Here is a 15,161-nt window from a genome sequence, read left to right on the forward strand (position 1 = left end):
CGGGGGCGGTACAGATCTCGCGTGAGATTTAGAGTGGGAAGGTTTTGTGTGCCGCCTATCTGTATACTTCATTTGACCAAGCCCAACAGGATCGGATTCCGGATATGCTAGGATTATGGTATTATTTCTGCATGATCTAGCTAGAGAAAATGAAGCACTCTGTTTTTAAACTAAAGTGCTTCATTTTTGCTAGAAAATAGAGTTAATAAAATAATCTACTTCACTGTAGTGATTTACTCCTCTCAAAATAGGAAGTTAAAATAAGAAAAATAAAACTACTTTTAGTGGATAAGATAGTCACGTTCATTAATTTAATTTCTGCAGCTAAATATTAAAAATAAAGAAGCTTACTACTTTTTCTTCTCACTTTCTAACAATCAAATATTTTCTTATCTTAAATGATTAAAAGAACTTTATAATTGAGTCGAAACTAGGCTCGTGATGGAATCAGATAAAGTATGGGGCAATAATATACATCAAAAGCATGTGTCCAAAAATTACAATAACTATATGAAAGCAAGAACTAGTGAGATGGGAATAAAACCTACTGCCTGACGAGCATCAGACTGATCACTCCACTAGAACTCCAAGGAACTGGGAAAAATTAAGTATCTATCTCTATATTCCTATTAACAACAATCGGGAATCCTTATGTGGTGGAAGGCGTTGTTCCTTGGATTTCCTTTCTTCCTTTTGGGCTCCTTTCCACATTCCAGATCAACTCATCAGTATACCAAATGGCAGAAATTTAACTGGAACCAAAAGGGTTGTGTATGGATGCCATCATGCCAATCAGCATGCCTAGTATTTGTTCACAATTCCACTGCTCTGTGGTGGCGCAGGTGGCAACCGATTCGGCGTACGTCGGCTACCGGAGTTTGCACCAGAGGTTGAATCACCATTTTGTGCTGAGTCACTATAATGCCTGCTGCGACCGTTGGCACTGTTAGACCTTGATTTACCATAAGAGTTGGAACGGTCTGGTATCCCATTAGCAGAAGCATCAAATGCAGACCTCCACTCATCGCCTGAGTGACCAGGGTTCCTTGGGCTGCTTTCTATATCAAGAAATGCTTCATGTTATAAACAAGAAAAAGAATTGTCCCGCAGAATTATCAACATCTGTAGACTAAGCTTAGTCTGCAAAAGATCATAACCAAGCAAAGCCGTAGTGCAGCCAAGAACAAGAGTAGCAAATTTTCCAATTGCAAGAAAGAACAGGTTATTGTGGAACTAAAAATTCCTAAAGATAAAATACTAGGAAAATGGAAAATGTGGAGCCAAGATATTTGACTAGCCCTTGGAACACACCGTGCCCACAGCAAGAACCTTCCAATACCTAGATTTTCAAAGTGTTTGCCACAATAATTTTGATAGCAGGAGCTCCAATACCTATGAACAATGATGACAGAAGTTGGAAGAGATCTTTAGGGTTTGAAATAGGGCTTTTTCACGTCATTTCAGGGATTATAGTTCTAATGGGATGGCATAGCAGGTATCTAAGTAGCGCTTGGATTGTTTAAAGTCTGATCTGACGGGTCGCCTAATGCTTTTAGGGTTCAGTGTAATTAACCAAACCCAGAACATGATTTGCCGAAGAGAAAGACTGGGATTAGGCGGGGAAGGTGGGCCAGAAATGGTGATAGAACGGCCTCTCTAAAAAACAAATGAGTAACTTCCCCCCACTATCTCTCTTTCTATTTCTATTTATCTTGCACTTGCCACTTTTCCTTTAGTGTTGGATATAACCCAACTTGTATTGTGCTGGCAAGTCTCCAGCAAATCAAGTGCCATCCAAACCAACTGGCACGAGGTGCACAACCAATCCAGAGCAAAGGATATCAATCATTGTACATCAAGATGAAAGGACATTCACTTCCTTGTCCACCAAATTATGTTAGCCAAGCAAGGATAAAAACAACCTAATAATTGTTATGAAAGAATTAAAAATCAAAGTTGTCTTACTACTACTACCAAGCTTCTTTCCTACTAACTAGCTCATTATTTGCAAGATTTGCATTACCAGAGGGTCAATAATTATATGTGCCACTCGAAATTCTAGCAAGAACTAGTATTCAAACACAAAGATTGCATCAATAATACATAGAAGAACTATGGTAATCTTACCAGATCCATTACCAGCATTAGACCAACTAGCAGCAGCTGCACGATTATCATGGATGCTAAGCTGGCGAGTAAGTTTTGAGAGAAGCGATGACTGCCTTTGGAACCGTTCTCGCCTTCGTTTCACATTCTGGTCCTCTTGCAATAATTCTTCAATCTTTGCAGTGCTTTGTGCACTAGTAATGAGCACAGAAAAACAAGATGTAGTTAGGAAATGTTTAAATTGTGAAACTTGCAGCATTTTATTATAATATACATTCCACAGAAAAGAATGACATAACCAATTGCAAGCATTTCATTCCAGGATTAAAATGAAAAACCATGACAGTGTGTCCAAACTCAGTGAATTACCAATCTAATCATAAATTTCCTTCTCTCATGATCCTTCTAATATTACTTTTCAAGAGAAGCTACATGGTTTGGAACAACTAAGTGAGCCAAATATTTATCAAAAATGGTGTCACCCAACTTGGTTGTTATTCCAACACTTGATGCAAGAGAAATGCAACTAACTTGTTCCAGTGCAACTGCAGCTAGAGAGAAATTGTCTTAGGAGAAAATTTTGACTAAATTTCCTACTGAAACATAAGTGCTGAGAATTCTGTATTTTTTCCTTGAATAAACCACAGAACTTTGACAGTGGATTTATATTGTTGTTAAAAGCTGAGAATGGGTACATAGAAGAGTTTACAGTGAAATTCTTAGAGATTTATTAAATAGAAAAATAATAATAAACTTATCAGAGTTATCCAGGAGCACCTCGAGAAAGGTAATAATTTTAGGTTCTAAACTAATTTAGCAATTAATTAATACATCTTCTGAACTTATTTAACAAAAATATCTCTGTAAACCCAATGGATGTTATCTGTATGATCAGCTGCTATTATCCAGCTACCAGTGGCCTAAGAGGCCTTCAGGGAATTATATATTAGTTTGTGCATTTTAAAAAAAGAAAAATGATTACTAACATAACAAGACAAACTTCAACTTCATATGAAGCACCCAGAATCTGGACAAAATTCTAACTTATTGTCTTGTGACAAGAGATACTTAAAGCAAAAGATCAAGAAGGATGTGTGGGCAAGAACACAGAGACCCTTGAGATCAAAGATGCCAGGCGGCATCATATCAAAATTACCCTCAACATTCTTGCACATCCACCTGGAGTGCATGTTGAAGCACATTCAAGTGGAGTTATAACTGATCTACGCAAATCGAGCAGAATATTGAAAGCTGCACCTAAGTAAAGCTTTACTGTGGGCATATAATCCAGAACATAGGAGGAAAGGAATACAGCTGATACAAACGAAGATTATAGTACTGCATCTTACGAAGCTAAAAAATATCTGTATCTGAATCTAGATATTTCTATGCACAACAAGTGCATACTAGGGCAATCTCGAAAAACAAGCATAGCAAACTTTCAAATAAAAAGAAAAGCATACCAGAAGAATCATAAACGGAATGACAAAATATATCAGAAAGTAAGTCAAAAAGTAAAAAACCAGCAGAGCCCTATGCACATCAAGATGTGAGGTCACCAACCTCACTGAGCTGTAAAGCTGATTTAGCATGTCCTCTTTTGCTTTCTCCACTTGACAAAGTACAACAGCCTGCACAATAAGCATGGTCAGCATCGTTCTAGAAGCCTAATAAAGTAGTTCATCCTTCGCTTGAACCTTGGTAGCAGTGGCCAAGAAAAATGCTATTACACAGCTTTATTTGACCAGGGTACCAACTCATCTAGAATTTCAAGGCCTCAGAAATAAGGAAAAAGTAAAAGCTTGAAGTAGAAAGCATACTTTTGGGACGTTTGCTGCAAGGCTATTCAGAACAGCTTCGACATACCCACGAACTTCCTGAGACATCCATCTGAGCTCTTCCTCAGGATCAGCAGGTCTTCTAGCCATTGTGTCCTAAAGAAGTACATGTACTCAGATTTAACATCTTTAAGCTTATACTGTCCATGCAATCACATATCAAATGTGTATCACACCGATTAACTTAAGATCAATAGGATACATGAAAGTAACCTGCATGTCACCTATATATGATATATAAGCAGAAAGAGATAAAACAATGTTTCATTATTTCCACAAGCAGCAAGTTGTTTCCTGAATAGCAACTTCCCCATCCACAGAAATACTAGAATACAGCCAAGTGAAAAGTCAAAATGCTGATAAAACAAGAATACAGCCAAGTAACTGGCATCAATCAGAACCTATGAACAAGTTAAAAAAACATTTAGAAAACAGTTTTCTACAGAACAATATCAATTCTGATAGTATAAGCAGAATTACATAAATTTGCAACAAAAACAATTGGTAAGAAGTTTCAACTTACCAACGAACCATCTGAAAAGCTCTGCCTAATGGAAGGGCCACCCTCAGAAGTATCTGAACCCTTGGGAGGAGCCCCTTTAGGTTGAATAACACTTCGTATCTTATTCACCCATTCAACTTTATCAGCCATATTTTCAGCCTTCAGTACAACAGCGCTGTGAGCTGCAGATTAGCAGATAAACATGTTCATAAGGGACAAACTGAAGAGGATAAGACAAAAAAAGGATATTATGAAAGAACACTAATAAAGATTTACCTTTTAAAACAGTTTTATATGCAACCTTGTTTGTTATCTTAAAGACAAGAGCTTTTCCAGAATCTGGACCATTTGCCTTTTTTGATTCCTTAGAACTTTTGGGAGGATCTTCCTCATCTGAAATCTCTTCAATATGACATTCCTAAACGATGCAAGAGTATACAACAGTAAGTGACTAATCCCAACTCTAAGATCAACTGACTAACCACAATTCTACAAAATTTGTAAATAGATGAGTTGCAATCTCATATAAAGAAGGAAGTGTGATATATAGTCAGATATAAATTATGCAGAAGAAAGTTAGTGTCTCCACATGTTAATATTCTTTTCGCCGGTACCCGATGTATTGAAAGGCGATCGTGGGTTGCAGGCGGTCACCCCACCGCCAACCGCTTAGGCGCAAGACGAGCACCAAGATGAGTTAGCATTTTTAATATGTAAAAAATAATCATTTGTGACATATAATATATACTAATATAGCATATATAATTTTTTAATAATGCAATTTACAATCATAACAATAAAATATCACAATTCACAAATATATACATGTATATATATATTGTGTGTATTTTATTAATGTATCAAAAGTGTGATAGAAATGACATTAAGCAGTTCCCAAAGTAGAGAGAGAAAGAGAAAAGGAGGAGGAGTCTCCAACCTCCTCTTCTTGAGCACATGGTCACCCGCCTAGTGTCGATGCTTTCTGGCTTAGCAGGGCTGTGCAAGAAGAAGGTGGAGAAGTCTTGTTCCTCTCCTCGTGCATGTGGTTACATGCCTTGCACTAACGCCTTTTGACTTAGCAAGGCAGTCGTCAAAAATGTTTTTCAATACATTGCTGGACCACGGTAAAGAAGCAATCCTTTTCATCATCATGACCATGGAAGACTTCTCCAAACAATTTTGGGGTGGCTAGTACACAACTTGAGATCGCTCCTAATGCTTAGAAATTTGGTGCTCGTATATGCTTAGAAAATTTTAATTTTGTTAATGAAACAAATAACAGTGAATACCTTGTAACCTAATTATTGATTCCTACACCTACTTGGCAAACAAGAAAAGAAATAAGCATTGACTGCACTTTTAATGTTGGTTATCGAAGAATTGGTTTAAATAATTGAAATTAAGTGGTGCCAAAAGACATATGGTTATTAAAAGAGGCCACAAAAAAAAGATCGCAATAATAATACAAAAACTAACTAATACAGTAAATCATTAATTTGCTTGGTCAAAGAAGTCAAAGATATAAGTTGACAAATTGTTGTTAGTAAAAAAATGAAGCCATAAGAAAACAATCATACCAATAGCTAATACAGAAAGAATATTGTTTGATGGTGCATGATAAGAATGCACGAGTAATTAATATTAAAGAATGTTAAAGCAATAATCCAACAACCATATGAGAATCATATAAGCAAAGCTCAACCCAACGCTGAGTATTTGGATAAGAACAGGGAAATTTACACATAATACACTATACTCATGACAAGCAGACAATATGAAAGAACAAACAAATAATACCTCTAAATTGATGACACCCCGAAAATGTTTTTCCTCTTGTTTCTTGGTGTATCCAAGCTGGATCAGAAGTTTAATATAGAATAAATCAGATACCATGAAAAAACAGTAAAAGAACAAGATTCAAGGTTGTAGCCAATTTTGGAAAAGCTAAATTGTTCTATTCTTAAGCACAATATATACTGAGGATCTCAGACTAGATGGAAAATATTACAGACCTTTCCACTTTTCTCATTTAGAACAAACCAACGCCTGCTCCAGCTATTTGATTTAGCACTCTTTTTCAACAGATAACCTTAGAATACATGAAAAGAAGCAACAGATAATAGTTACTGTGCATCAGTTTAAAACCTCACAAGAATATAAATATTAGCCTTCTCCAAAAATACAGATTGCATGCACGCTTATAGGTTGATGCATGGTGAGTGACCATATGAGAATATACTAATTGAAAACAGAAGTTCATGGCATACTGAAGCCAAAGTGTAAGGCATGTCAACGATAACATGAATGAAGAAATAAACTATGCATAAACAAAGTCCTAATGGAGTTCCCTCAAGGATAGATTAGCTTTACTGAGAAAATTTTATGCCATGGGTGCATACCAGCTGTGATTTCTCCACTAGGTCCAATAATTTGTAAGTTCGATCCCTCTTTTGCATCTTTATCTTGTTGACCAGGCTTCTCCTTCATTGATTTCAAGCTACCGCCTTGTTGTGGCCCCGCTTGAGGGCTTGTTGCCTGAAGTAGGAATTTGTAAATTCAAGGAGATAATAACCAAAGTTCACATAAAATAATTGTCTACCAAATTAAGCAGTCAATGAATCACCAACATTCATCTTATACTTCTGGTTCCAGCCTATGGACTGCATATGCAGTGGCATATACTGTACACATCGAATGACTGTGCAGCATAACATGCATAAAAAAGTAACATGGGACTTACTTGAGAATTAGGTTCTTATTTTATCCGTAAATCTCTTTTGTTTGAGAGAACAAAAAATCTTCTATTGCTACACATGAAAAATTGAACCTTGATAGGTATCAATTTCCAACTGCCTTGTTCTATCTTCAAGATTTTCCTTTCATTATTAAAATTTTTATTTCTTTTATCTAATTCTATAATAAAAATAACGAAGAGAAGTTTCAATTCATATTTTTGTGAATTGAAGCATTTTAATATGAAATACATATGCACCCACATAGGCACCACTTTTAGATATGCACCGAGTCACCAATGAGACAATGACTATCAGTGTATTGTGGCTACCTATTAGAAGAATATTACCTATTAGAAGAATATTTCTTCTACAATAAATGAAACATAAAGCTAAAAATCCACAAGAGAAAGGAGACACTCACTCTGTTTGAGATGGTCTGCTCAGCCTCATGTCCCTTCTTAGAAGACCGATTCTTCAACTCTTCCTCACGACGCTGCCTATCCATCCTGAAAGTATATATAAACAGTAGAAAGATTACGGGCAATTTCATAGTTATTGCTGCCAAGCTACCATAGAAGTAAAGGAGCAGATTGGTGTCACTTCCGTTGGTAGTTTGGTACCATATTTGATTTTTAAAAAAGAAATTACCAATGGTCAGCATTAGTGCTAAACAAATTCGTTTGAAAAAGAGTAGTCTAAACAAACACTGCTGTTAATAGTGACATCACCTTGCAGCTCTAATTAAGTGCATAAGTATCATTATCAAGCAAAACCCACTACCTTCTCTGCACTAAACGGATGAAGTGTTGAGGAGGAACAAATGCACGCTCCATATCAACAAGTGCAATCACCATCTTTTTTGCCTCATTTTTAAACCCATCTAAAGCACCAGATGCTATTGCGATAACCTTGCAAAGGAAAATAACAAAGTTTACTGTAAAAAAAAAGCATAATGACAGAAAAACCTATTGATTGGTGGTCAAAATTCAAGCATGAGAAGTCGAGAACACCAGAGAGGACTACCTCACGCTTAAATGGAGGATATCTACCAAGTCCAGGAGTGGCATTAGCAGCAGCAGACACTATATCGATCAACACACGGTGTACCTGATAGAATTATCCCAATTAGACGCAAATAAATACAAAGCTTTAATTATCATAAATGCAATAATGCATTACACATGACTCCAAACTTATTACATTCAAGCGAAACAATGATCAACATATAGCCCAAGTTTCAAAGCCTAGCATATGTTGCTTTGTGCAAATGTAAATGCAAGGCACCTTTCACCCCTCAACAGCTAGAGGAGACATCCCCTAAATGATCCAGATAAAAATGATTTTTAAAGAAATGAAAAATGAAAAGATGTCTTCATATAATAAGCAGTGGAATTCCACTAAAGTTGACAGCTAAAGTATCAAAAAGAAAAACACAATTCAGTAGGAACATGAAGATAAGTCCATCTATGTTAAAGCAAAGAAATGTGCCACCGCCAAATTTTAACTTGTTCACACCTGCATAATGATAAAAACCTAACTATAACTTGTTCACACCTGCATAATGATAAACTTGACAAAATATTATTATCTAAACAACAAACTGGAATGTGCACTACAATGTTTTAATTTTACCTCATCAACACAGAGACGCGATGGTTCCTTCGCCAGCTCCAGAACTCCTTTTATCAAAGATCTTAAACCTTTCTCTGGAGATATCAGATACGGTTGGTAACCATCCGCTTCCAAAACAATCTAGAACATCAGATAAATCACAAAGGAAGTTATCTTACTATTTGAGTTATCCATCATAAAAGGAAATCGTCATCCAAATGAATGATTTTGTTAGAGCTTTAAGTAATTATATTACCCTCTTGACATTGTTTATATCAAAGTGTCTGTCCAATGGAAGTTGCTTGATCCTATTAGGGAAGTTTCCCTCAAAACTTGCAACAACTTTCCAACCTGCACCCTGCGTAGGAAAGTTATTCCATTAATAACATGACATAAATAGATGAAATAATATCAGAATCAGAAACAAAAACAAATTTTCAAATTTCTGATGCCCAAGAATAGGAACATCATTTTCAAAAGTTCTGGGCAACCAAATTCTAAACCATTTCAAAAGAAAAATTATATAACAATCTCAAAAGAAAGGATTTTCTATCAAAAGATGGATTTTTTTTTTATGTTTATTGAGCACACTTGGTCATTTTTGTTAAATTCTATGCACAAGCCTCTATTGGAAAAATATATATAAACTTTTAAATCATCATTAATCATCAGTATTTATGAAAATAGTAAATGCACTAGCTGTTGGTAATAAAAGATTTCTTTCAAGAGAGGCAAATTTTGGTGACCATAAAAGCATAATTTGATCAAAGCGAAGATAAAATGACAAATTTACTAACCTCACCGCCTGCAATATGCTGAAGAAATCTATCCTCAAATTCTCGGCAAAGTTCTAAAGCAATTGCCCTGGTTCCTTCAACACTATTTACCATCTGTTCGCCAAGCCTTACCAATTCGTCTTGCACTATCTGAGACTTACCCTGAAGACTGCAATTGCATACCAGAGAAAAGATGAATAAGTTCAATAAGCATAGATGTAATAACAATTCTACAAAGCTACCTATAGGAGACTCAGTTACAACATTCAATGACAATTATCCAAAGAAAGCTTAAACTCCAGGTCACCACAGTCGGATATAGTTTACAGTTGACTTAGAGATAAGTGAAAGTGTGAAACAACCTGCTTCACTTCGATAAGTCCTATATCAGGACAGATGCCTCAACTTCTAAATATTTTGCAATTTATGTGGTCTAGCATTAAAATAGTTAAATATATTATGTATGATATAAAATATGTGTTATATATAAAATTATCTTAGTAATAGGCCAATATATGTGTAAATGTACTAATAGATATATAGTGACCTTACGCACATGAATAAGCCAATCAAAGATATTGTTCGCATCAAATATGAAACATACAATCTTCAAACAATTATCAATCAAAGTCTAATAAAAAAAGCATGCTAGGTACTTAAGCAACATAGTAGAAAGCATGATGACAACCAAAAGCCATGTGAGTGCAAGACAGGGTGGTCTATGGTTCGCCACTGAACAGATGGCCAACCCAGCAAATTTTCAAGTGTTTTGCCATATTGGCTTTTATAACTTTTACGTGAGTAACAATGATAGAATGGTTTGTGAATATCCTTCCAAAGGATGCATAACAATCATATCGATACTACTTAAGAACTAAAAATAAGGATATTTCTGAAATTGATCAAGGAACGTAGCAAGGCCTGCTCTACATAAATATAGGAAAAAACAAATAAGATTGACTTTACATGTTAAAAAAATTAGTAAGATGTTCTAATTTGTACTTTGGATATATACTTAAATTATATTTATATTCGCGACAAATTCCTTCACAAATCACAATGACCATCCGTTATCAGGCATATAGAATTAGTCACAACTTTTACACTGATATAACCTACATATTGTTGTAGTGAAAACATATAGTTATATAGTGAAACACTATCTGTATTGCAATATATTAACTACCATAGAAAACAAACCAGTAATATGAGTATCTAATATTTGTATAAACAATGGAGGTTAGAAGAAGATTGGATGAATAAGTTTTTAAAGAAGGTGCACATTTTATAAGAATAAAAAGTAATTAGTATATGCACTTTGATTTCCCACACTTTTGATGATCTAATACAAATGATAATGTGTACATGTTTTCCATTTTGAGAATGCATACAACTAAAACTTGTTCCTGCACTGCTATTAATCCATACACTAATGAATTGTTTATTATATATAAATTAATTATAGATGCTAATTTTGAACTAAAGACATCTTAGGCATTGTAGATAACTAGGAGGAAACAATGGGTAAGAATTTGTACCCGCTCAAGAGGTTTGGGAGTCTGACTTTCATCCTTTTACGTATCTGTTTGGCAAGTGTATCAACTAAAGCTATTCTACCAAGCTTACTTTGCGGAGCTCCAGTCAGTAGGGACCTAAGGCTTTCACTCTCAGCTCGCCAAGCAGTTTCCAATGAGTTTTCAGAACCTACAGATCCAGCTTGTGCTGAAGCAACAGAAACAGATTGCCCTATCAGAGCGACCCATTGAATATCTGCTGCATTTCGTGGGCCCTGATTCAGGAGGAGGGCCTGAACAGCAGAAAGACTTTTCTGGTCTCCGGCTGCTTGATCGATTTTGCTTATAATGCCAACTGTTCTAGTTCCTGCAACACAGTGAAGAAGCATAAAGTTCTGCTTAGAACAACAGGACACATGTAAGTGAAGATGATAAACAATAAGCACAATAAATCAAGCTTAATATTGATCATGTTCCACAAATTGAGGTAAAGAGGAGATTCGGCTAGAGAGTAGAGATTAACAGCACAAACCATCTGAATCAAATTCCTTGGCCAGTCTAAGAGCTCGAGATGATGAAATTTCAGGCGCTTGGGAAGCTGGAACAATGACTAACAAAATTGCATCATTATGTGCAGCATAGTCACTGATCTGGAACAAGTAGCATGATCACCCACCAAAAATGCAGAAACACAGAAGAAATAAAATAGTTAGTCTGGTCAGTGAGCATAATGAGGCATTTGAAGCATAGGCATTAAAGTGCAACTAGTACACCAACAATATTTGAATATGTATATTATTAATTTATCATTATCCACCCAATTGTGGTTTTAACTTATTTTACCATTTATTAGGTACAAGAGTATTTCTCCCTCTTATATAGTAGCATCACAAAGTACAAATCTAGAGATAAACATCAATCTGTAATTGACAATAAATCTGAAAGAACAATGAAATGTTAGCAGATACTAACCGCCGATTCATCCATTGCTCGCTGATCTAGTCCAGGTAAATCAATCAATTTCAATGGAGAAGCTGAGACATAATAAAATAGGGGATCAGCAATGTTGTCAAATTACATATTAGCAGCGTCGAGAAAACTGTGGAAAAGAAGAGCAAAGCATGCACACTAATTCATATTAGAATGATAATCAGATTTGATCATTTTATATCTAACAGGCAAGAATGATTTACTTTGTCTTAGTACAATAATAATGCCACCTCCTATCTCAGAACAGGTGTACCTAAGCTAGCTGAGTAGTGAAAGGAAACTTCTTCACTAATATGTAGGTGACATGTTTTGTGTGTTTTCATCTTCAAAAAGTGTGACACTTGGAAAAAAAAAAGAAGTTTATTATGCTCATATTGAAATGGCAAATAGAAATACATCACTAGAACCATGTATCAGACTACTAAAAGCATGTACCAATTAAGAAAAATGAACTTTTCTAGCTAGGGATTATGTAATACATGACCAAATGAAACCCTTACTTGTTCATTTTGAACAGTTGCAACATACTTCAGATACAGGATATTGAGATTAAAAAGAAAATTCAAACAATAGTTATTTTGCATAAAATCTGAACTAGTCCTTATCTCTACTATACATCAAACCAACTAAAGGGGAACAAGGTTAATTGATCCTTCTTATCCATTATCTTAACCATCACAACCAAACACCTTCTACTTATCCGACATAATTATTCAATCATATCCTTCCTTTTGCAACCACACACCAAGAAGAAAATTGGGATAGCATCTTTATCCCATGACAAGTCCCTACCAGTATCCTATCCTTAATTTCTCTTATTCCACAACCAAATGGGTAACTACTAGTGGTGATCAAGATCTACAATACAAGATAAGGGCCTTTTATAATGAGATAGCTGAACTTTACCCTGGACAGCAGTTACTGTGTAAAAGCCTTTTAGGAAAGATTTATCTGATCTAAACACTAGAAGGAATTGCCTCGAAACCAACATGATCAGTGAAAAACACCTTATGATGATATATTTGTAACTGGTTTTTTTTATAATAAAAATTTCTATTGTCAAAACATGATTACACTAGAATAATCACGATTTTAGAAGCCCTACATGAACAAACTAAGATCCTACAGAATAACTTTCCTCTGTAATCTCAGAGAGGATTTATACAAGACAATGAATATAAAATACTAAAAGATATGTAGCAGAGGAATTAGATAACAGACCTGTACTTGTCCGTAGCTTCAAATATATTTCATCTGCACGGCTCCTTCCTGCTCCCTTGCTTAGCCTGTCTTGCAAAGAATGCCTGAGAGCACCTGAGACAGGAATGAGGAACCCAAAAGAAATCACCAGTGCATCCAGTATATATCTTTTTATGATCACAATTTCGTCTTGTGAAAACACTTTCATCCCAGCATTGTGTCTCCAAGTCAGAAACTGGAGAACTGGCAGCAACAAAATATTCTACAGTATTCAACGAGTCGAGAAATCTCACTTGCAGAAACCTCTTGGGATTTGCTGTCTATTTGCAAGATGATTGTTTTACTATTAAGCGAGCCGTCCCGCTGCAAATCAATGCAGATGGGTGCACGAGTCGCACCGTTCTCTCCGGTAGGCTGCAACCAATTCCTAAGTTAGCCATCAAACTATCTAAAATTAGGTAAAAAGTTTTACTAATCCATAATGAATGCTGCATACCAAGACTGGATGCCCAATCAAACTATTCAAGACTGCCGATTTCCCTGCACCCTGCCGTGTATGCACCAAGAATGGTGAGATTTGGAATCTAACAGCTAATAGCATTTCAATAACCCATCAAAGATTAAAGATGACGCAATTGCGATGGCAAAACCAGTCTTACGACATTGCCGAGGGCCACGACGTTGAGGAAGGACGATTTCCTCCTCGATGAGGGCTCGTCGACGTCCTCGTCTGCAAGAAGAGCAGCCCCTTGCAGCATGGCCTCGGAGAGCTTCGCCAGCTCCTCCATCGCCTCCATGGCGCCGCAAGAAGACGAGATCTAGATCCGCAAGAAACGATCCGAAGACAAGGAAACCAGATCCGGAGCTGCACCGACGGGGAAGACGATGGAGCAGGTCGGATCCAAGAAACTTGGAAGGAATCGAAGGATAAAAGATGGATTAAATTAAGCGCAGAAAGGATGTATTTAGATGGAACCAAGTAGAAGAGGGAGACAGACAGACAGACAGACAGAGAGAGGAACGCGAGATCCCGTGACCGCCCTTGCAATCTCGCCGGGGCGAGAGTTGGAACGGGGAAAGCAGAGGGAGGGACACGAAATAAGAGGGAGAGGGAGGGGAATCGAAGGGGGCAGGGGGCTTTATTCTCACGAATTTTTCTTCCCATTAGTGACTAATCAGTTTATGAGGACTAATTTATTGGGCCGGGCGTCGGAATCGGGTGAGGTGGCGTTTTCTGGTTGGTGTACAGTCGTAAACGGTAGGAGGTGGTGAATTTGAAATAGAGATCCTTCGAGCTCTTCGTTTAAATTGGAACTAGTGGTCCAATGTAGATTGCGGAGGTTTTGTACGCTCTTTTTTTTTTTTCTCTCATACGCACGGTTGGGGGTCCACGTAGGAACTGCTCCGAAGAGGAGTGAAATCGAGACGAAGTTTTTGAAATTTTGAATCACAGTTTCGAAGGAGAATTATCGGATTTGCCTACTGTATAAATCCAAATTTCATGAGTCAGATTGATTTTAAAGGTAAGTTGATTCATTCACCGCTATGCATCCAGAGGTCTAATCACAAAATAGTTACTCTATATAGGTATTCTTTAATGATTTCAATAGTATTATTTAAAAATCTGCAATTAAATGGAATGGTCATGGTAGACTAGCTGGGAGACAGGGACGAGTAGTTTTATTGCAAGACGAATAGAGACAAGTAGCTGCAATTGAGTAAAAAGTCCAACATAATCATTTCCTTTACCGATAAAATCTCAGTGTTGGCTAAAGACGAATGCGAAGCCATGGGTGAGAGGGGCGGCAATTGCCTCCGGTTATTTAACCTCTAATTCTAAGTTATTTTTTCTCTTCATAACCCTCTCAGATGTGGGATGGGCCAAACGT

At 36.5% G+C, this 15,161-nt stretch overlaps 1 protein-coding gene across 1 annotated transcript; it reads right to left on the reverse strand.

The window, feature by feature from the left end:
* Nucleotides 1-444: 444 nt before the first annotated feature.
* LOC140793416 (dynamin-2A-like) lies at nt 445-14,441 on the reverse strand. Its single transcript, XM_073144895.1, has 22 exons — nt 13,932-14,441; nt 13,769-13,819; nt 13,566-13,686; nt 13,294-13,386; nt 12,055-12,116; nt 11,615-11,732; nt 11,107-11,449; nt 9,590-9,737; nt 9,049-9,150; nt 8,814-8,933; nt 8,205-8,288; nt 7,962-8,089; nt 7,603-7,687; nt 6,846-6,981; nt 6,459-6,535; nt 6,244-6,300; nt 4,723-4,864; nt 4,468-4,628; nt 3,927-4,040; nt 3,670-3,737; nt 2,128-2,300; nt 445-1,058 (listed from the first exon to the last, which is right to left on the reverse strand). The coding sequence occupies exons 1-22, from the start codon at nt 14,067-14,069 to the stop codon at nt 802-804; spliced, it is 2,778 nt and encodes a 925-aa protein (XP_073000996.1). The 5' UTR covers nt 14,070-14,441; the 3' UTR covers nt 445-801.
* Nucleotides 14,442-15,161: the final 720 nt, after the last annotated feature.

The sequence above is a fragment of the Typha latifolia genome, chromosome 1 (genome assembly GCF_019914945.1).
Source record: "Typha latifolia isolate L0001 chromosome 1, TyphaL0001v2, whole genome shotgun sequence".
Lineage (NCBI taxonomy): Eukaryota > Viridiplantae > Streptophyta > Magnoliopsida > Poales > Typhaceae > Typha > Typha latifolia.

Coding starts and splice junctions, on each gene's coding strand:
- LOC140793416 (XM_073144895.1), bottom strand. CDS start 14,069: ATGGAGGCGATGGAGGAGCTGGCGAAGCTCTCCGAGGCCATGCTGCAA. Junction 6,982..7,602: donor AGCAGACCATCTCAAACAGA/GTGAGTGTCTCC, acceptor TTCCTACTTCAG/GCAACAAGCCCTCAAGCGGG. Junction 2,301..3,669: donor CAGCTTTACAGCTCAGTGAG/GTTGGTGACCTC, acceptor GCTCATTACTAG/TGCACAAAGCACTGCAAAGA.